Below are 22,661 nucleotides of genomic sequence, written 5' to 3' on the forward strand. Positions count from 1 at the left end.
CCTAATCAACTGAACCATCCAGATACCCCAAAATGTAGATTTTTAGAAATACTTGTGTGCTCTTAGGTAAGGATTGGCTTCTATACTTAGTTTTCTCACCAGATTAAGGAAGAATTTTATAAGGAAATAAAATATGTGGCTAACATGTGGTTGAGTCTCAGTAAATACTAGATCTCTGTTCCTTTTCCTTCCTTGACTTACCAAACACTTCAGGAATCTCCTAGATGTTTATGCTGCATAAAAGCATCTGTGTTTTGGATGATAATAGTAATACAGTCAGGTTCACTTTTGTAAAAAAAGATTTTATGTATTTATCTGACAGAGAGAGAGACCGCAAGTAGGCAAAGAGGCAGGCAGAGAGCGGGGTGGGGGGGAAGCAGGCTCCCCACTGAGCAGAGAGCCGGATGCAGGGCTCGATCTCAGGACCCTGGGATCATGACCTGAGCCGAAGGCAGAGAGAGGCTTAACCCACTGAGCCACCTGGCACCCCGTCAGGTTCACTTTTGCCTGTCATTCAAGAAATTCAGATTTAGTTAAAATGTTTGAAAGGATGTAGTATGTAAAAAAAAGCTTTTTGCTCTCTCATTGGGATGGGAATAGGATTCAAAGCTATAATAAGACCTTATCCTTTGTCCCCATTATTGTCCCCAGCAGTTACTAAATACCTGAGGCGAGCAAGATGCTCTGTGGACACCAACCTTCTTTTTATAGAATGTGATCAGACAGGAGTGGGTTGAGTGGGACCGGATTGGATTTGCAGGTGTACCTTAACTTCTTCTCCCCCCCACCCCCAATTCCTCCAGGGCACTCTTTAGAAAGTGCTTTTGATATTGCACAGGACTCAGAAAACCTCTTTTCCTTTCAAAAATAGAAACTAATGTTAGTTTTCCATATCTCTAAGGGAAAGGTTTAATTCAGAAAAAGATAGCTACTTTTACCTCCATTTCCTAAATTCATTTACAGAAAAGCAGTTTGGGAATTTAGGTGACAAATAGCTCAGCTGTGAAAAGGCCGGTATTGAGTTGGGGCCGGGGGGTGGGAGGCGGGGAGGGGTGGGCAGTGGGACCAAGGGGAGGGGTGGGTACGTTGAATCTGCAGAAATGTAGTTTGCTCCGTTGGGGTCACAGGTCTTGGATCTCCTAGACTCAGGAGCCTGGGCAGAGTTTGTGCGGGGACTTCCAGGGAGTCTGAGGGAGCAGTGCAAATCTGTTAAACATGGTTAGCACTAGAAGGCCCCTGGCCTCCTGATGACGTCAGTAGCACCTTTGTTCTTCACGGGTGATGCAGTGGTTAAGAGTGGGACTTGGGGAAGGCAGCCAGCGTTTTGGATACGCATTCTGCTCCTTATAAATCAAATACTACTGGAAAGTTAGCCAGCCCCCTACCTCTTAGTTAACCCATCAGAAAAAATGGGGATGATAAGCACCTGTTTTATAACATTGTCGGCAGGAATTAAAGAGGTCATTCACATCAGTAGCAAGTTATATCACACATAGAAGATACTGTTTCTGTTTTTTTATCAGGATCATTTTGGTTTTAAGTAGCTCAAGTGAGGAGCTGCTGCTTCTTCTTCTTCTTCTTCTTCTTCTTCTTTTGTTGTTGTTGTTGTTGTTGAAGATTTTCCTTATTTATTTGACACAGAGAGAGAGTACAAGCCGGGGGAGCGGCAGGGAGAGGGGAAACAGGTTCCCTGCTGACCGCAGAGCCTGATGTGGGGCTTGAACCCAAGACTCTGGGATCATGACCTGAGCTGAAGGCAGATGCTTAACCGACTGAGCCACCCAGGCACCCCAAGTGAGGAGCTTCTAATCGTTAAAGAAAGGCTTATGATTTGGAGTAGACATAGTCCAGATTCTCTGATTTGCCTGCTCTATAACTAACCTATTATTTAAGGAGGTCCAACTGGGGAGGAGGCTGGCAGAGAAGATTTTCATGATGGGGGTGGTGAGGGTGGGAAATAATGTGTATATACACATGCAGCTTAAGGAACCGAGATATTTCTTTTTCCTTTTTTTTTTTTAAGATTTTATTTATTTATTCATTTATTTGAGTGAGAGAGAGAGAGAGAGCCGAGCATGGGAGGGCAGAGAGAGAAGGAGAAGTAGACTCTCTACTAAGCAGAGAGCCTGACATGGAGCTTGATCTTAGGACCCAGGGATCATGACCTGAGCTGAAGGCAGACTCACAACCAGCCAAGCCACCCTGGTGCCCCAGACACTGAGATTTTTCTTAGGTCCAGACTTAGTTGAAGATTTCAGAAGTAGATCTTTTCATTGTTTGTTTGTTTGTTTGTTTTAAAGATTTTATTCATTTATTTCACAGACAGAGATCACAAGTAGGCAGAGAGGCAGGCAGAGAGAGAGGAAGCAGGCTCCCTGCCGAGCAGAGAGCCCGATGCGAGGCTCGATCCCCCGACCCTGGGATCATGACCTGAGCCAAAGGCAGAGGCTTTAACCCACTGAGCCACCCAGGCGCCCCATATATTTTTTTTTAATAGCTATTGTTTCTAACCAATATTGGTAATAATATTTTTATTTATCATACTGGTGTTGTGTCAGATACAGTGAAAAGCTTGTCACATGTATTCACCTCACTTAATCCTCCCACAGTCCAGGAAGATTCTTTTACTTTTTGACTCAAGACGAGGAAGCCTGAAGCTTAGTGACACCGACTTTCTAAAGGTCACAGAATCAGTCACTGAGAGAAGCCACATGTGAAGTCAGGATTGTTCCACCTGTTAGCCTGCCCTTTTAACCACATTGATTAATCTCAACCTTGAAGCTCCTAACACAATAGAGGGACGTAGAAGTGTTTCAGAAGAAAGATGAGTTTGTGCATTTTGTACTCGAAGTAGGAAAGCCCCTGAAAAGTGAGTACGATTTGTCCAAAGTCACGTAGTAGGTGAGTGGGGGAACCAAGACGAGAGCGCTGGCTGGTTGACTCCACCAACCTTTTTGCCTTTGTCTTAATAGAGGACGGGACAATCGGTACAAGGACATTTACTGAACACCTGGGCTGTACCCGGTACTCCTACGTGTTGGAGGGACATGAAAGAAGTAGCCTAGAATATTCTTAGAGAAAGCCAACAGAGCGAACAACAGAACCTCCAGTTCAGTTTCAGATTGTGTACGGTCGTTTATAATGGCAGGGGTGGGGGAAGTACTAGCTTTTCTTGGGTGCTTTTCCATGCGTTTATTTTATTGCATCGTTGTTTTTTGTTGTTGTTGTTGTTGTTTGTTTTCAATGGTGTACAAGAGGAAAGAGAAACTGTTGGCTTTTTCGGATGAAGAAGTCGAGTCTGAGATAGGGGTACATGAACTTACACAGGGTCATAAAGCCAGAAAGCAGCAAAACTTAGCTTTGCATGCCAGTTCAACCCCAAAGTGCAGGCTCTTTCTGTGGAGTAACAGAGAGGGGAAGGAGTGGGGCAGTCCAAAGGGAGGAAGGTATTTCAGAAGAGGTAGGACGCGAGCCAGGCAGGTAGGGGTGGGTGGAGTCGGCAGAGCGCGTGTCCCAGGACATCTCCAGCACACCGTTCTTTGGAGCTGAACTTCTTTAGGTTCATGGTCAGTGGAGTCCCGACACTCAACCTCTGTGTTTCCTGGATACCAAGAGGCTGTTCTTTTATCAACATGCTGCAGACAGAAACAATCCTGGAAAGACCTTTAATGCTGAGCCTATAAGGCTTGGCAATCCCAGAGTGAGATGTTTTGCCAACAGATGACTGAGAAGTATTAGCTCCCAGAGTGGGTCTGGTGACCAGGACAAAGGTGACATCAATGGATTATAATTAGTATTCACCTTCAGCTCGTTATCCTGTGCAGACAGACAAGACTTTGTCCTTCAGGAACATCCTAAGGGTGAGAATGCATAAACCAACCCTTTGTTCCTCAAAGTGTGGCCCTTGGAATGGCAACATGGGCATCCCATGGGGGTCTCGGAGAAAGGCCAACCGTTGGGCCTTCCCTGAGACCTCCCACTTAAGAACCTGTGGTTTAACAACATCCTAGGGGGACTAAAGTTGGTGAAACACTGAGCTGACCATCATCATTCTTTTTGTTGTTTGTTTGGACTCACGGTTGGGCTTCCCCTGCTACTCCCATCAGAAGACAACAGTGGTAACTGCAGAGGCTCATAGGCATGCTTGAGGCATTGGCTAGTTGATTTTCATGGGATTTCCAGCCCAGTGGTCTGGATTCCCAGCTCAGCCTTTCTTACTGTGGGACCCTTGACTTTCCAGGGCTGCTCAGCATCCTTATGTTAGATGTGGTAGTAGTGAGGCCTGTATAGAGGAGTGTTGTGGAAATCAGATGAGTTTGATTTGAGGGGGAAAGTGCTTTTTGAGCCATGGATGACTTTCACAGTATTCACTGATACCCTTGTTGAAGAGACTGCCTCTGGTCTGAAAAAAAACACTTGCTAGGGGCTGTTTCAGTAGCCCTGAAATCACTGCATTTCGGTGAATGGGCAGGAGGAAGAAACCTTCTTAAGGCGCAGCTTAGGACTTTGAAAACTCAGAGGAGCCTCCTTTGTCACGAGGGTGAGTGTTATTTTCCATGGCTGCAAGCGTCAGCCCTCCATCGTGGAATTCTGGGAGAGGCTACCTTGAAGAGGTCCTCAGCCATTTTCTCGAATGGATTGTGGTCTCCAGCACTGCCTTCCTCCCCTCCTCTGTTCCTAGGGCTCAGGCAGGGAGCGCAACTCTCATCCTTTGAGAGAGGCAAGGCTCTATTTTGAGCCAGGCGCCCGTGTTTTGACTGAGCGTCCCCTCCTTGATACAGGTTGACCTAATAGGCAACACCTGGGAAATAATTGGTGGCGGCCAAGGGCGCAGAATCTCCTGGGAGCATCATCTTGTGTTCTGTAGGATGGGGAGGATGAAGAGGAAATCATGCTCGCGGCCCAGGCGGCTCTGTCCTCCTGCCCGGCATGAATAATGGAGAGCTGGCAAGCTGACTGCACCAGAGAGTTCCGTTATGTAAAGTGGCAGGCGGCAGGGTGTGTGTGTGTGTGTGTGTGTGTGTGTGTGTGCGCGCGCGCGCGCGCGCGCACAGGGGTGCGTGGCTGAGTGTGCGCGCGCGCGTGCAGGGACCAGAGAACAGCTGTCTGTGAGAGAAAGAGAGAGAGAGAAAGGGAGCCAGGGCGAGGGAGAGGGGGACTTCTGTAGGCTGCGCGACCACACCAAGTAACAGCCGCGGGGGGAGGGGCAGGAACTAAGGGGGGTCATGCTGACAGTTCCAGAGCCGTGCGAAACAGCAGAGCAAGGCAGCTCCCAGAGCTTATGAGCACCCCGCCCCCACTCCCTTCCCCGCTAGAACCAGGGCTGTGGGGTGGGCATGGAGGTGAGTGCCCTCCGCCGTCCTCAGGGCCCCCGCTCCCCGCCCCCGCCCCCCCACTGCCCAATGCATGAATGAATGAGTTCCTCCGCACTGCACTCTACTACAGTTCCTAATGGCTTCCAGGTTAGTGCTCACTGACGCTTGTGTGTGTATGTGTCAGTCTATCTTTGTTTCCTCCGGGCATTTTTTTTTTTTTTTGGAGGGGTGACTCTCCCCCTACCTCTGGTTGGGGGGGGTCGGGTTGAGGCCCTGGGGGCTGTAAGGAGGAGGACCTGTCTGTCTGGCCGTGTGCTTTTTCCAGCTGGCGCAGGCTGCTCAGAGCTGCTGAGAACACAAACCTTCCACGACAGTAAAATCCGGAGTCCATGTTGTTTGCCTCTGTTCTGTGTTGGGGGATCCGAAAGCAGCCGGTGTGACATCATGCTGCGGAGATGTTCTTTCCCTCCCTGGCTTTTTTCTTTTCTCCCCCCTTCCTGCCCTCCTTCACAGTAGCCCTGCTTCAGCAGACCTTTGGAGCACTGAAGGGTGGGCCCTGGTCGGCTGGAGGGAGGGGGTGGGCTGGACGCAGGGGTCCCCTTGGCCAGCAGGACTTATTCAGGGTCCCATAACTTGGAGAACAGAGGCCGGTGGACTGAATTAGCGGTGCGTCATGGAGACCTGGCCTGATCCTCTGGGGGAGGTCTGGACTGGCCATGTGCTCCTGTTCTCCACCCACCAACTTAGCTCCGAGGTGCCCCTGGTGGGGGCTCCGTGACCAGAGCAGTGGTTAGCAAGGGAAAGGAGGCAGGCAGGGGGATTATAAGGCAGGCCATCCTCTCAGATAGGAACAGATGCTGCTTTTCCCCCAGGGAGAGGACCTCCTCTCAGCTGGATCTGGCTGGCGGAAGGAGAGGACCAGAGGGGAAGTTGATAGCTCCTGTCTCAGGGAAATAAAGGGATTTGTTTATTCTTTGGCTTAGCCTGCATTTGGCTCAGAGATTTGCCATGTGTTTTCAGAAAATAGATACCCAGTGGCTGGTCCTTACTCCCCCACACCTCCTTGCATTGTTAGTTATTTGCTTGATTTAGACAAGTGGAAGGGTGGGGGGAGACTTGAAGCTCTCTGTCTCCCTGGGACTCAGCCAAGCTCTCACCCAGAGCTGGGAGAGGGAACTTTGTCTCTTTACCTTCTCTGACACTTGCTAGCAGACTCCGCTTCCGTGGACACCCTCTTCCTCCTCTGCTTCCCGCCTTCCCTCTCTCCCCAGCTAGTCTTGAGTGGCACTCCACGGGTTAGAGAAGTTTAGGACCACGCTGGAAAAAGCTGACCTTGAAAGAAGGGAAAGGAGAATGGGATGTTTTGAAAGGGGAGCTGCCCATGGCAGAAGCGTGTCAGTGTCAAGGCCATGGAAAGTAGTACCCCACTGGGAAAGAATGAAGGAAAGGGAGCTTTTGTATACTACCTAGAAGAAACCTCCTCTCTTTCCTGGTCTTTGCTTCTCTTCTGCAGGTGGGAGCACACCTGAGACCTTTTCCCTCCACTTGTGAAGTCATCAAGCACAGGTTCTTTGTGGGACACAGACACCCCCTTTCCCAACTTGACGGAAGAGAAGCAGGCTCACAGGAAAGACCTTTTTCAAGGTCATACATGGTCAGGCCAAAGGTTGGCCAACTGTTTTTGGAAAGAGCCAAGTAGTAATATTTTCAGCCCTGTGGCCCATGCTGTTCTCTGTTGAAGCTACTCAAGTCTGCTTTGTCCAACAGAAGCAGCCGCAGACATAGTCTGTGAAAGAGTGCACGTGGCTGAGTTCTCAACAAAACTTTATTTAGGGACTCTGAAAATTCCATTGCATATAATTTTCACATGTCACAAGATACTCTTCTTTTCTCCCCCAACCATTTAAACATGTAAAAACTGTTCTTAGCTTGTGGGGCATAAAAAAAACTGATGGTGGGCTGGATTTGGCCTATCTAGGTCATAGTTTGCTGGCCCTAAACTAGACAGTCTGCTGGAAGGTCCTGATGATCACCTGAGACCTCTTTAGGTCTGAAGGGAGCAGGCAGCCCTCACTACATGTGTGTTTGTACACACGCACCCTTCGGTTCCTGGTAATGGACCAGACAGGGCTGGACTCAGTTTTCCTAATGACCTTAGAACTGCTCTCGGCCAGTTTGGCAAAACCTCAGCTTCTCTGTGAGGCAAGCTATGAGGGTCCAAGGAACCAATGTTTGTGGACCAGGAGGAGGGAAAACATTTGTTGAGGACTTGACATCTCCAGATAAGAGAAATCTCTGTGATGTCTGTGGTTTTGCATCTGGCCTGGAAATACATAAACATTCAGGATTGTGATATAACCTGAGTCGGGATGAGAACTGGATGGATTTTTCATCATCTCACCGAACTCAGGTTTGTCCGCTTAGGAGAAGGGATGGGGGTGGGGTGTTCCTTGTAGGGCTGTGCATACGTACGGTGCACATGCATACATTCTCCTTAGCCTATAGGCTGTAGCCAGACTCCTAAGAGAACAGTGACTAATTCCAGAATCTCCTGATTCAGGAGATGATTCCAAAAATATGTTTGCATTCTGATTTCCAAAAGCACACGGGGTGGTGGTTCTGCTCTATTCTGAGCTCATCAGAGCACTTCTCTGTGGGATTACATTTCTGGGTTTGAGAATATGAGGGGGATTAGGATGAACTGGGATTAATTCAGAGGAGAGTGAGCCCTGTGGCCGTGGGGTCCATAGCCAGGCTGTGTGAGCAATGCCGGAGGGACTGGCAGATCTGGAGGAGAAAACGCTGAGGGATCATGCAAACTGTATAAATTGCACATATAAGAATTATGGGGACCTGGGTGGCTCCGTCAGTTAAGCGTCTGACTCTTGATTTTGGCTCAGATCCTGATGTCAAGGTCATAGGATCAAGCTCTGCTCTCAGTAGGGAGTCTGCTTGAGATTCTCTCTCTCTCCCTCTACCCCTCCTCCCCTCACATGCACCCACCTGCTAGCATACCTTCTCCCTCTCTCTTTCATAAATTCATAAATTAATTAATTATTTTAAAAGGAATTAGATTATTCTTTGTCTGCCAGGGAAGTAGAAAATAGGACCTTTGGTAGAAAGCCGCAGGAAATAGTTTGAGCTTAAAATAAAAAGAGTTGTCCAAAGGCGAACTGAACCACATCATCGATTAAGTATCTTCTGCCGCTTGAGGCATAATCTAAACAGAGATTTGGTGGAGAGATCATAGGACAAATGATTTTTAACTTCTGAAAGTAGGTTTGAGGAACTGGAATCATTCCGCCCAAAGAAAGGAGGATAGGAACACAGGAAGGGTTCTAGCTAATGAACTGACCTTGAGTCCTGGAAAGCTGAAATGGAGAAAGTGGCATTAAATGCATGATAACAGGCTTTTGTTTTAATCATTGGGAACTTCCTGATGGTAGCGGAGGCCAGTGAGAAGGATCCCAAAGGGGGGCCCTGGACTTTTGTACCCGGAATACATTTTCAAGTAGGACGAAGCCTCCCTTGAGTGATTTAGGTCTGTCTGCTTCCAGCCAGGCCTATTGGCTGACCTCTTATAGTCGTCTTTGTTCTAAAATTTCTGTGATTTTAACCTAATGGTTGTTCTTCAGCCTGTTTCCGTTTGCTCTCCAGCAGAAAAGTAAATCCCAACGGGACTTGAATCCACAGGGGTCTGGAAAGGTTTCCCGCACTTGGCTTTGACAGTGCAGGTAGGGAGGAGTGGGGAGGGGGGTGGTTGGGAAGGGTTGTCTAAATGCTGCTGCTTCACCCTCAGTCCCCTGCACCCTACACACCCCTCGTCTGCTAGACCGCCAAGCTCAGAGCTTTCTTCGGCCAGCATGGCAGCAGCCTCTGGGAAGAGGGAAGGCTGGGGAAGCTGCATTCTCAAGGACCCCCAAGTGCCCAGGTCTTATTTCTGCATCCTCCGCTGAATGGAGAGCAGAGTCCCTCTAGGTGGAGAAGCTGCTGCTCTCGGGAGTTCACAGTGTGGCCTCGAGACATTCTTTGTTGCCTTCCCCCTGTCATGTCTCTGCGGGGATTAGGTGGCCTCCACACGCCTCGCATAATTCAAGCTGAAGCCCCGAGAGGAGCGTTTGCCATCAGGGCTGGCTGGCTCCCTTGGCAGGTAGTGAGGGGAGCAGTTTTGACTGAATCCAAGTAGCTCTTATCACGTGGGGTTGGGTGGGAGAGACGGACATGTAATAGTGTTAGTTCATTACATGTCTCTCTCCCACCCAATTGTGTGTTCCTTAGAGGGAGAGCCTGTATCCCTAATGCTTAGAACGTTACCTGGCATGGAGTGTGGTCTCCTCAGCTGTTTGTTGGATGGATGGATGGATGGATGGGGGATGGATGACGGATACATGGATCATGTTCAAGTTCCTTTCAGGCTTAGCCACAACATTTCTCTTGCAGAGGATGGGGGAGGGGCCCTTGACAGGCAAAGGAAGTTCTATTCAGATGAACCCCCTCCCTGCCTTGTTCTAGTGGTTTATGGCCTCCCAGTGGACTGGAAATCTCTTTCAAGGAAGGGGGCCTCCTGGGATAGGCTTAGCACCTTTCTGCTTTCACAAGGTCCCGTTCGTTCTTCCGAGCGCTGAGGCTTCTGGAATACTTTGGGTGGGATTGTACTTAGATTTGGCTGAGACTGATAGTGAGTCAAATTTAAAAGTGTTAAGTCCCTACCGTGTGCCCATCACCATGTTTGATATGTGTGTTTAATCTTTGTGTGTCTGCATAGAGCCCTGACATAGTCACTGCGCTTTGGGGCCCTTGGGATGAATAAATAGGTTTCTCAGGGTTGGAGGCGCATAGTAGGTGTTGAGGAAATGCTTGTTCGCAGACATCCAGTCAGCACGGTTAGCTCACTTTCCAAAGGCTGATGTTCAGGGACAGCTGGATGGATCCTGGTGACCACGAATCGTGGAGAGATAAGGACCATGGTACTAAAAGTCCCTCTGGAGCTGTGCAAGCCAGCCAGTGAGTGCTTTCTCACTGGAGATCCGAAGCCAGCCCTGGCTAGGTGGCTGTCAGCAGGGCCTCATGGAGGGAATTCCTGAATTTGGTCCGGGAGGGGGAGGGCGGATTGGATTACGAGACCACTATGGTCCCTTCCAAAAGACAGACTGTCACTGCAGATCCGTTCAGCCAGCGCTGCCCACGAACCCAGCAGGACTGTCTCCCAGTGTAGGTGTTTGTCATGTAGTGAATAATCTCGGGGAAGGGAAATGGTTCCACACCAGTAAGCTGCTGCGATGAATTTCAGCATCTTGTGCTCCGTCCTGAATGCTTCGCTTTCCAGCCCCATGCAAGGAGGAACTAGTTGAAGGTGTGCATGCAACGGCTGATATTCTCACCCTGTCTGTGCCATGAGGAGAGGACGGAATTTAGAAACAGGATTTGGTTTCTTCACTGGGAAATTCACTTCCTGCTTCTCTCTCTCTCTCTCTTTTTTTTTTTTTTTTCACTCAATGAGCAATTATAGGAAGACCTTTCCTTCGGGGAGGCACTGTTTAATTAGCTTTGTTTATTCGCTTTTTAAGATCCCTCCCCTCACCCTAGTGATGTAAGTTGTGATCATTCGGGAGATGGGACACCCAGACTCACAGGAAGATAAGCCATTTTTCTCAAAAGCACAGAACAGCTCAGAATTTAAACTCAGACACATATCCTGATGTTGTGGGAAAGGGGCCAGGCCAGCAGAGAACCTGGAAGTGATGTCAGATTTCAGTTTGCCTGGATCCAGAAGTCGGAATAAGAACCAGTGGGCCGGTGTTATAAGAAGGCAGACTCGGGGCAGGCTTGAGAGTCTAACAGAGTGGCTGAACAGTGGATCGAATGGCTTTAAAAAGAGCTCATTCCTTTATTCGTGCAGTGAGTCTGTGGTCCCAGGTGCCAGTCATGGTGCTGGAGGCCCCAGCGACCCAGGCACCCTACCTGCCCAACAGTGTTCACTTTAATTAAAAAAAAAAAAAAAAAAGTCAACAAACTAAGAGCAGACAATTTCAGCTTCTCCTAAATGCCTGGAAGGGGGAAAGACAGGCTCTGATAATGATTGCCTGGGGACAGGGACTCCACCTTAGACCCAGCCGAGTGGTCCTTCCAAGACAGACGGCTCTAGGGAGGTGACATTTGAACTCTGAAGATTAAAAAAGAACCAGAATCCAAAACTTCAGTTCTAAAAGAGTTCCAGGCAGAAGGGACCAGCAAGTGCAAATGTCCTAGAGCAGGGGTAGACTTGATTTGTCTCAGGAACAGAAAGGCCCTAGGAAGCCAGAAGATGGTTGGGGAGGGTGGGGGGAAGTGGTGTAAGAGGAAGTTGGAGAAGACAGTCCCTTGAGTTCAGATCCTAGGAGTAGCATCGCTGGCCATTAAGTACATCTCAGGGGATGCAAACCTCTCCCTCCAGAAGGTTAGGACGAGGATGCGGGGTGGATTGCAGGCAGTCTGAGAGCTTTTAGGGTAAAGCAGTTCATGCCTGACCGTTTCTGTAGCATCATCTGGGTTTCCAAAGGTGATTCTAATTCATTCCTCTTCAGCATATCCAAAGAGATAACAGGAGCTCTGGCTTCTCCCAGAGCCCTTGCAGGACCCAAACAAACTTATTTTGTTTTTGCAGGAAGGGGGAAAAGTGGGTCAGGCTGTTTTGGCATTTCGGGCATGGAGTCTTGGTTCTGTTGCAGGCCTTGGTCTCCATGGAAATGAAAAATAGTGTTTGTCATGCCTGTTCCTGGATTGAATTCCAAACTCTGGGCTGAACAGAAGCTGCAGGAAAGCCAGGGAGCGGGGGAGTAGGATGGATGGAGGCTCCAGCCCATGTGACGAGGATTTCTTCTCTCTGGCTTGAGTAGCCAAGGCAAACAGGTTTTACCCAATCCCTGGCGCTCTCTCCACCCATCACCTCCCTGGACCAAGAATACCAGTAGAAGGGTAATTGAAGGTCTGCTTTTTCTCTCTTTGGCCAAAGACTTTCCATGGGCCTCGCCCTTATATTAGCTGCTCAATTAATAAATTAACAATTGGAGTTCCCTGCTAGGACTCCCCCCACCATCACCCAAGTCATTCCTTCCAGGCTTAAGTAGATTTCTATCAAGAATGTCTCCAGGTGGGGCGCCTGGGTGGCTCAGTGGGTTAAGCCGCTGCCTTCAGCTTAGGTCATGATCTCGGAGTCCTGGGATCGAGCCCCGCATCGGGCTCTCTGCTCTCTCGGGGAGCCTGCTTCCTCCTCTCTCTCTGCCTGCCTCTCTGCCTGCTTGTGATCTCTCTGTCAAAAAAAAAAAAAAAAAAAAAGAATGTCTCCAGGTATTAAATGTTCTGCAGATGTGTTTGGATGGGCTCTGCTACCTTTCATTTCCCTTGTAAGCAAATTAAAAAAAAAAAACTTTCCATAGTTACTTGAATAAGATAGGGAAGGAGGAAGGGGTAAGTGGAGCCTGTTGGTCCTAGGAAGTGACCTGAATCCTATCTGTACAAGATCTATGGAGATGAGGACTCATGAGGCACAGAGTGCAGAGAGAGGGCAAGGCCTGGGCCAGGGTGGACCCTGTGTGTGGGTCAGGGTGTGGATGACCCGTGGGTAGTTAGCAAGGGTGGAGAATGGTCAGGCTTACCTTTGCGAGTTTTCTCTGCCAGCGGTCTGACCTGGCAACCATCTAGTTCTGCATTCTTGGTTCCAGATTGCAGACAGAACCTGTTTGCAAACACCCTGTATCCTTCACCTAAAGGCCCAATTGGAAAGCCCCCAGGGGATCTCAGCAAGTTCCCCAAACAGAGGAGAGGGAACGAGATGTTCATCTCCATCAAAATCTTGCCCTCGCAGCAGGTGAGGGAGGCCCCTTCTGTGTCGGGCTCCGCCACTGCCGTTGTTGTGAACTGTGTTAGGGGGAGAAAGGCAGCGCTCCGGGAGCCCTGTCCTTTGCTGCCCTTTGCTGAAATGCGGCAGGTTGCTATTCCAGGCCAAAGCATTCCGGGCTGGGACCCGGCAGAGACTCTGCCATAGCCTAAGTTGGGAAGAGAAGGTCTGCGCCATTCAAAACCAAACAAAACGAAAACAGCACCAACAAAAAAGCATCTGTGTCCTAGTCGCCGCCTGGCCTGCCTCATTCTTCAACCATATAATCACAGTTTGCCACCAAAGGCCCATTGGGTCCACAAAGGAAGGAACCAGACGAGTGGCACAGTTGTCCCCAGGTTTAGATTCCATGCCATAGGTCCACAGAGGGTGGGTTCCCTACATGGTCACGAGGAGCTCCTCTTAGGAGAAACAGAAGTACTTCTCTCAGTCTTTTGAACTTCCTCCCCATCCAGTGTCCTAAAAAGTAGCGGAGTGGAGGGGGAGTCTCTGACCTTGCACTGTTAAGCCCTCTGTGCTTGGGCGTTGGGGTGTCCGCTGCCTGTTAACCCCCTGGTGGACAATTCTGTCCTCTTTCTGGACCCTTGCTTCCCCCACCAGGGAGAGGGTTGGACAGGATGAGCCCCTCCCCATCTTTGTCCACACAGTCGTTCCTTGGGGACCCGAGCCTGGGTTTATCATCCTAGGTAAGGGTTGGGGTCGGGGCAGGGGGTAAGATCAGGAGCTCCAGGAAGTTATAACAAGGAGTGAAGCAGGATTGGGAAGATCTACTTTTTTTCTAACATGGCATTTTGCTCCCTAAGGAGACGGATCCAAGAGGCATCTGGGGCTCTGCTGGGATTGGCAATTTGGGCCACATTCCCCCTCTACGAAGCTCCCCTTGGGTATGCCCTTCCCGCTCACCATGCTGTGGTTTTATGAGGGTTCAGAGACACGGTTAAGTGACAAGCCAAGAGTACAGAGAGGAACTGGCAAACAGCCAGCTTCAAGGAGTCCTCGTACCCTGAACTGGGATCCAGTTTAGGTGGACGGACTTACCGGAGGCGTTTGCAGGCAGCATGTAAATTCATGTCCGTGTTAGGCAAATACACCCGTGGGCTCTCTGTCTCAGGCACTTGAGCATGTGCTGTGGGAAAATTCCAAGTGGAGCTGGCTAATTCTCCTGGATATTTGCAGTGCTCATATAAAGAACCAAGGAGGATTACTGACGAGAGCTCAGAATGGGCGTGGGGATGGCAGGCGCAGAGCTGGCTCACGGAATGGTGGTCTGCTGGGAATTGGGGACCACTAGAGATCAGAGTCAGCTTTATCTCGATGCTGCTTAAAGCCAGGGAGGGTGCCTGTCACGTGGTGGGTGTGGGCTCTGATGATAATGGTTGGGCTCCCCACACCAAAAGAAGGTGACCCTCTCCTTCGGATGCTGAGTGTCGTGGCCCTACCTTGAGACCTACATCTCTGTGCCCACTCCTCATCGGCTCTAGATTCTTCTCCGTTGCCGGTTTCTGTGACAAACTCAACCCATGTTTTCTGTGGCAACGAGCTCACCAACCTAGTAGACCCTGAAAAGCTGATTCCCTCGAAGAGCTGTAAGCAGGTTTCTGTCATCTGGGACAGATGCGTCAATTACCCCTGGATATTTTCAAGATTCGTCCTTGGGAGTCCTCTCAAGTTTGAGAGTATCACATCTGCCCTGGAGCTTGTTTAGGATGAAGATTGCTAAGACCGTCCCTGGAAATGATCACTTATACAGCGGGGGAGGAGTGGGAGTCCACCCTTCAGGGGAACAGCCCAGGTAGATGTGGTCCCTACGATGAGAAGTAAGGCACAGGAGCGCTTGAAGTTTGTCCACATAATCCTCTGAGGAGAGTGGGCAAGGATTTTATCCCACATTTTGCAGAGAGGAACAGAAGCCGCCTTAAATACACAGCATTTCTGATGTGTCAGGAGCTGCACTAAATATTTTACGGAGCTTACTTCATTTGGGGTTCACAGTCCTATGGTGAGATAGTGGTATCTCTCATTTGTCCAGATGGAAAAATGAGATCCAGAGGTCAGTGTCACATGGCAGGTGGCAGAGCTGAGACTCAAACTCGAGCCTGGTGACAGGACCCCACAGACTGGCAGCTCATCCTGACATATGGCCCAAGCAGGCCCCCAGCAAACAAATGTTTTGTTTGAAACTGGCTTTCTAAATTTCTAATTAAATGCTTTTTTCTTTTAGTTTGAGGTGCCCTGGAATGTATCAGGCAGTCCAATAAAAAAAAAAAAAAAATTAACCAGTGCCCTGGCATTGAAACGATTCCAGCCAAACATTGGATGAGACAGGTCATGGCAGGGCTGGGCTTAGGGGAGAAGATAAAGTGGATGTGATGTGTCCAGGTGTGGGGAGGGCGAGTGGGAATCTGATTGGGAATGAGCCAGGCCAGTGGAACTTGCTGGAGAGCGGGAAAGGAGCGGCTGTCATTCCGGCAGGTGGAGATTCAGGTGCAGAGTGACAGGCATGGGCCTTGCAATCTCTGTGGCAGGAATGGTTACACTGAAGACACACAAGTGAACTTGAATGAGGAACACTGGGACACCGCCTAACTATTCTGCTCTGCTCCGAGTTCTGAAGAACGTACGGATGGCTGCTCAGGGAGCTGGCTTGTGGACAAAGGTTGCTGGTGCCCGCAGGACCACCCACCCAGCTGTCAGGGTGGGAAAAGAAAGCATAGGATGAGGGCTCCCACGTGTCAGGTGAGGGTGAGAGATGCCACGGAGAGCCCAAAGAGCCTTCATCCTCTTTTTCGTATCCATTTCTCAAGGACTTCACCCAGACCTGAGCGTAGGAGGTAAGATTAATGGTTAGACTTATGGAAGCACTGTTTGTTAGCAAGGTAACCAGGAGAGGAATGAAAAAGTCTTTGTTGGAAGTCTTAAAGATAGGAGAGAGGGGAGATGAGTGAACGGCTCCTGGGCCCCTCTGCAGTAAGTGGCTTAAAAGTGGCTGGTGGCGGTCTCAGTGCACCTGTTACTGGGGAGACGTGACAGTTACAGCAATCTTAGAAGCACAGGCTTAAGTGTGTTACGCTTCAGTGACACAGTTTCTTGTAATGCTCTTGTGTATTCTGTGCTGTTTTAGGCCTTCACACCTTTGTTTATACTGGCTTTTTGTTTGTTTTGTTTTGTTTTGCTTGGGAACATTCTCTTCCCTCCTATGACCGTGCCCTGTACCTGGCTAACTCTTAAAACATTATTTAGATCCCCACTCTAGTCTCAAGTGCCATATCCTTTCTTGTGCCAAAGAAGCCTTTCTTGATCCCTCAAGTCTAGAGAAGATTCCCTGACTCTTCCCTGTCTCGCACTTTGGCTTATGTTAGAAGGAAAAAAATGCATGTCTGGCTCTTCCTGATTATAATGTCCCAGGGACAAGGGTCCTTTCTTACTCACTCTTATGGACTTGAATGCCTAGGATGATGCCAGATGCCTAGTAAGTGTTTGTGGCTCAGGAGATCTGGGTATGAAGGCATATCACCTTGGCCAGGCATTTTTTTTTATTTGATTTTATTTTTTCAGTGTTCCAAGATTGTTTATGTACCGCACCCAGTGCTCCCATGCAATACGTGCCCTCCTTAGTACCCACCACCAGGCTCACCTAACCTCCCACCCCCCCACCCCGAAGCCTCAGTTTGCTTCCCAGTCTCTCTTGGTTCATCTCCCTCTCTGATTTCCCCCAATTCACTTTTCCTTTCCTTCCCCTAATGTCCTTCGTGTTATTCCTTATGCTCCAGAGGTAAGTGAAACCATATGATAATTGACTCTCTCTGCTTGACTTATTTCACTCAGCATAATCTCCTCCAGTCCTGTCCATGTTGATACCAAAGTTGGGTATTCATCCTTTCTGATGGAGATGTAATACTCCATTGTATTATATGGACCACATCTTCTTTATCCATTCGTTTCTTGAAGGGCATCTTGGCTCTTTCTACAGTTTGGTGATTGTGGCCATTGCTGTTAAGAACCTTGGGGTACAGATGGCCCTTCTTTTCACTGTCTTTGGGGTAAATACCCCAGTTGCCGGGTCATAAGGAAGCTCTATTTTTAATTTCTTCAGGAATCTCCACACTGTTTTTCAAAGTGGCTGCACCGACTTGCATTCCCCACCAACAGAGTAAGAGGGTTCCCCTTTCTCCACATCCCCTCCAACACACGTTGGTTCCTGTCTTGTTAATTTTTAACCAGGCATTTATTAACCTCCCTCTTTCTTAGGTTTCTTATATGTCAAGTGACAAGCTTGTTGTATTCTAAATTCTGAAAGGGGGTCATAGTCTAGTAGCTCCTCCAATGCCAGTCTTCCTGCCCTTTCTGTAGAAAATCTAAGGTCCTTTTTTGTTTTAAATTCCCAAGATTTTGGGGCACCTGGGTGGCTCAGTGGGTTAAAGCCTCTGCCTTCGGCTCAGGTCATGATCCGACGATCCTGGGATCAAGCCCCACATCGGGCTCTCTCCTCAGTGGGGAGCCTGCTTCCCCCCAACCTCAAAAAAAATAAATTCCTAAGATTTTGAAACCCAATGTAATACTATTATTAATAATAGTGGCAGAATCAGACTAATGGCACACCATGAAGTTTGCTCGAAAGACACAATAGTGTAGGGTTATGAGCTACATGGGAATTAGTTTTGTTTGCTCAGGAGGACGTCTAAAGTCTGTAGGATAATGGGTACCTTTTATTTACTTATTTAGTCTATAGGATAATGGAGTACCTTTTATTTACCTATTTATTATTATCATTATTATTATTTTTAAAGAGAGCATGAATATAGGGGGAAAGGCAGAGGGAGAGAATCCTGAGGAGGCTCCACTCCACGACCCTGAGATCATGACCTGAGGTGAAATCGAGAGTTGGACACTTAACTGACTGGATCATGGAGCACCTCTTAAAAGAGTATTAGCTACGTAGCACATCTAGCAGTGATTTTGCCGAGTTAGAACTATAGCTTCGAAGGTTTCTTCTTGTATAGTGAGGGATCAGACCATGGGGGGAGGGTGATGGGGGGAGTAGTTGGGTTTAGTCTTGAACAGTAAATGTTGGAAGGGTGCTTGGAGGGGGAAATGGTATTTTCAGAATGAGAGACACTGAGAAATGTGGAAGGAAGACAACATGGCACCAGGATCTGTCATTAGTCGTGGATGGCTGAGGCGGGGAGGGGGTCCGCTGGGAGGAGTAGCCAAGGGTGATCCTCAAGACCTTCGAGGAACTTCTGTGCCATAGTTTGGAGATCAGGCTTTCTTCTAAGGGGATAAGAAACCATAGAGAGCTTTGAACCAGGGGAGGGGATGGTTAGAATGGCAAAATCCCTTTTTAGAAAGTTCATTTTGATAGCAAAATAGATACTGGATTGAAAACTGGAGGCAAGAAGCTGATTCCTTCTTTTCTTTCCATCTACCAACCACCCCATCCATACTTCTGTATCTGTTCACCCAGCCAAGAAGGATTACTCAGTGTTGGTTCTGAGAACATGCTCTGTCATCAGGCCTGCATTTCAAACCCAGTCTTGCCACTTAACCTGGCTGGGTGACCCTGGGGGAGTTACTGAATCTGTCAGTAATTCACTTTATCATCTGAAAAATGGGACAAATAATAATACCCACTAACACTTCACAGATTGGCTGGGGATTTCAACAGGCTATCGCATCATAAACACTTGGCACCAGGCCAGGAACTCATATAAACATTCAGAAACCTGTATAGCTATTTTTGTTAGCAGGTTGAAGGCACAGACTTGGTTGGGAGTTGTCGTGATACTGGGGACTGGGAAAGCCATGAGGATTGTTACAACTTGGCTGTAATGCTATTCGATCCAGCGGACGAGTGTACTGAGCACCTACCACTTAGAGAGCCTCCCACTGGGCGTTGTGGGAGTGGGAGGCACAGGTGGGTGCTTCCAAGAGCGTGCCCCGGGCAGAATATGTTAGATGCTCTAGCCAGTTCAGTGGTGGAGGCTTTGAAAAGCTTTTCAGAGAAGGTGGGGTTTGAGATGGGTCTTAAAGGCTGGGTAGGACTCTGGTAGGTAGATATGGGGGAGGGGGTAGTTGGGGGAGGGACCCCTCACACTCAAGTAGTGATAGGTGTGGAAGTCAGGAGGCAGGAGGAGGAGAGTGGGAAGAAAACCGGAGGAGGTTATATAGGACTATACACTAGAGCTCTCAAAGATTGTGTAAGGAGACACAAAGTACCAGAATACAGTTAAGTGTCAAAAGATTTTCCCTCAAGAACTTTTAATTCCATTCTAAGGATTGGAGACTTTAATGTGAATGCTGGGAGGGGGTTAGAAAGATGCTATCAGGTTCTTATTCAGAAAGATTGAATGCCAGAGGTGTGAATGAGCCCAAGAGAGGAAAGGGAGAGAAAGAGACTGCCTAGAAGACCATCTGGAAGGGTAAGGGGCCCTGGAGGGAGGGGAAGGAAGGGTGGACAAAGAGCTTTCAGCAAATAGAATTGATGGGATCCAGAGACTGACTCTTTGCGGGGTGAGATGGAAGGTGTGGCTCTGCAGCCTCAGAGACGGGGAATGAGAATGCTGTGGAGAAGCGGCCGTAGCGGGAAGAGGTTCAGGACGAACGGCAGGCTTGGCTTTCCGTCTGAGGGGCTTGTGAGACGTGGGTTTGGAGGGAGTGTCCCCTCGGCTGCAGATTGCTGGGCTGAAGTGAGCAAGTGATGAGAGCTGGAAGCAGGCGGGGAGGGAGTCTTCTGCTGCAATGCACAGGTGAAGTCCTGTGAAGCGGGAGATGGTGTGGGCAGGGAAGGACTCACCTTCGGGGAAGGAACACACTTCAGCTAGAGTTAGCAAAGAGAAGCCAGCGTCTGAGGTAGGAAGAGGTGTGTGGCATCTGGAAGGGGAGGCGAAATCTTTGGGAATAGCTCAGATAGATGATCAGTAGCCATAAAAGCACAGAGAATAAAGTGACAAAGGACAGTACAAGTTTATTGACTGATGTTTTGACGGGTGTATGGAAGGCCAAAAGTTAGGTCTCCTTGGATAGCTTATGGTGGGTCAGCTAAGAGGAGGCCACTAGGTGTTGAGGGAATCTCAGGGACATTTTGATCATTGAGTGTGAGATTCATGTGGTTTGGGGCAAGTTGGAGTGAGTTTCCTGCAGGTTAGAATTTTTTTACCCACGCCTTACTGAATCCCTCCTCGACAGACAGCCTGCTCTCAGTGGTGTTGGAGAGTTTGGAGGATAAGGAGATCTCCTTTCATTGCTGCACCTGGAATCACCATGTGTTACGAGGTCCCATTACGGAAGGGAAAAACTGGAGCTGAGCTGTGGGCATGTTGGGTCTGAGATGGGCAGTGCTAGGAGTCATCCACACCCTGGTGTGTCCGTGAGCAAACTCGTTGAGGTGAGGGGTAGAGTTCCTGGCTGTGCTTCTAGCTAAGTAATGCTAGAAGACAGTTTAATCCTTGGAATACTGGTGACTGTTATGCCCCAATAATGGGTCCGTGATTAAAGGAGTGAGACTGATATAAAGCGAAGGTCAAGCAAAGCTTTATTTCGCGCCAAGCATCAAGAATCTAACCGAAAACGTTCGGGGACGCACCTCTTGCAAAAGAAGGTGACCCTTCTCTGTTTCACAGACTAGCTTTTAAGGGCAAAGGCCATGCGGTCGGGCCTGGCCACAAACAGGTGGCCAATGAGATTGTAACACAGGAAACTCCACAGTGATGCTAGGTGACCAATTGAGTTACAATTTACCCTAGTAGACATTTGATTTAGCCTATCACACCTTGGTTGGGATTGGCGCCCAAAAGGCTCCCAAAGGGCGGGGCCCATACTCCTCGGTAACCAGGGAGACGGTATGCATCCCCCCCACCGATCGGATGCCTCCACCTGGCCTGACCCACCCTTGTATCTGGGCTTCGTTACCTGAAGCTGGTTTCTGGGACTTGTCTCCAAGTAAATCCCCTGGGGGAAGGGGAGCAGGGACAGTTTCTAAATAGGTCCTTACAGTGACCACCTGAGTCCTCCTTCCGGAGGCGGCCGTATCCCACCGTCCCTTTGCCACCATTCCAAGGCTCTCCTTTTCCAACCCAAGAAAAGGAACATAATTTCCTCTTTCCAGGGTTTGCATCGTGAATGAGTTGGGGCGGGGTCAGAGGATAAAGATGGTGACGGGATGAGAACTCAAAGAGCTTCTTTTTTCTTTTTCTTTTTTTTTTTTTTTTTTTTTAAGATTTCACGACAGACAGACAGAGATCACAAGTAGGCAGAGAGGCAGGCAGAGAGAGAGAGGGAAGCAGGCTCCCCGCGGAGCAGAGAGCCCGACACGGGGCCCGATCCCAGGACCCCGGGACCATGACCCGAGCCAAAGGTAGAGGCCTCAACCCACTGAGCCACCCAGGCGCCCCTAGCTTCTTTTTTCTAAATCAAGGGTATTGTTAGTATTTTGAGTGAGATCTAAAACTTCGATCTGTTTTAGGGTGAAGCAAAGCCTTAGGTCTTTCACTTCTCCATACGTACATGGTTTTCATTGCAAATGGGTCCCATGGGACATCTGAGGTCACAGCTTGATCTTCATGCAAATGACTGTGTTCCCCACCCTGCATGGCACTCCCTTAGGGAAGGCTGGGATGAAGGGGCCCTCACAGCCTTGGATCTGGGCTGTTCCAGAAGCCTGGCCCTGCTCTCTGACCACTGAGTGGGTGAGAGAGACCCTGGGCTTCTCATCTGCCCCCTGCCCTTATGCTTTCTTTGGCTTTGCAGTCTCATCCTTGCTTTCCTTCCCTTTTCTCCTCTTTCCCACTTAGCCTTGTCCTTGGCCCTGACTTCTCTTGCTCTGTCCTCTCAGACCAAAGCAAACACTTGTTAGAACGTCACAGTATTCAGTTTTCCTCCCCTCTTCTGTCTTCTATCCTTCTTTTCCATCAAGAGCTGAAGCTCAGTATCCAGCAGTAAATACACAGCTTATAAGCCTTGGTGTGCAGGGGTTCAGGACCGTGGGGCATATAAGATACTTGTTGGAAACACGGTTGGGTGGCGGGGACTCTGGAAGGTGAGAATTCTGCTGTGTTCGTCTTCGCCCTGGGCAGGGGATGCGGAGAGCAGTATGGCTTACAAGGAAGTACTCCGGCATGCGTGAGTTGCAAGTCAGGAGATCCCAGGTTTTGTTTCGAATGCCTCTGCGATCAGAGGACACTTGAGCTCCTCTCTGGGGTGCACGGGCTTCATTTTTAAAAATAGGGATTATGGCACTTGTCATTACTACCTCCGTGGAGGATTGTTTTAAGAAGCTAGCAAAATAGAGTGCATGTGACTGCTTTGAAAAGTAGGATTATTCTTGACCATTTTTACAGGCACATACGTGTAAAACAATGTCGAAACCGGATCTACAGTATTAGATGATCTCTCATGCGTCTTTCAGCTCCTAAATTCTGTTTTGGAGACGGCTCTTGGCATGTGATAGGGACTCTGACAATATTTGGATGGAT

The 22,661-nt window shown here is 48.9% G+C and overlaps 1 protein-coding gene across 13 annotated transcripts in view; it reads left to right on the forward strand.

Moving 5' to 3' along the window:
- The window catches only part of GRAMD1B (GRAM domain containing 1B), a 183,689-nt gene that overhangs the window by 116,375 nt on the left and 44,653 nt on the right, over positions 1-22,661 (forward strand). The window contains exons 1-2 of one of the 13 annotated variants that reach the window (XM_047690879.1): positions 14,946-14,951; positions 19,194-19,196. The exons of 9 other annotated variants lie outside the window; for them this stretch is intronic. Coding sequence is in view for 1 of the 4 variants with exons in the window: in XM_047690877.1 (XP_047546833.1) it covers positions 5,452-5,462 (11 nt within the window). In the remaining 3 variants the exon portion in view is untranslated. Of the gene's footprint in view, positions 1-5,127; positions 5,463-9,826; positions 9,915-14,945; positions 14,952-19,193; positions 19,197-22,661 lie in introns of those variants that run through there. 3 more of the 13 variants (XM_047690877.1, XM_047690878.1, XM_047690880.1) reach the window with 3 other exon arrangements.

This window comes from Lutra lutra, chromosome 10 (assembly GCF_902655055.1).
Source record: "Lutra lutra chromosome 10, mLutLut1.2, whole genome shotgun sequence".
Taxonomy (NCBI): domain Eukaryota; kingdom Metazoa; phylum Chordata; class Mammalia; order Carnivora; family Mustelidae; genus Lutra; species Lutra lutra.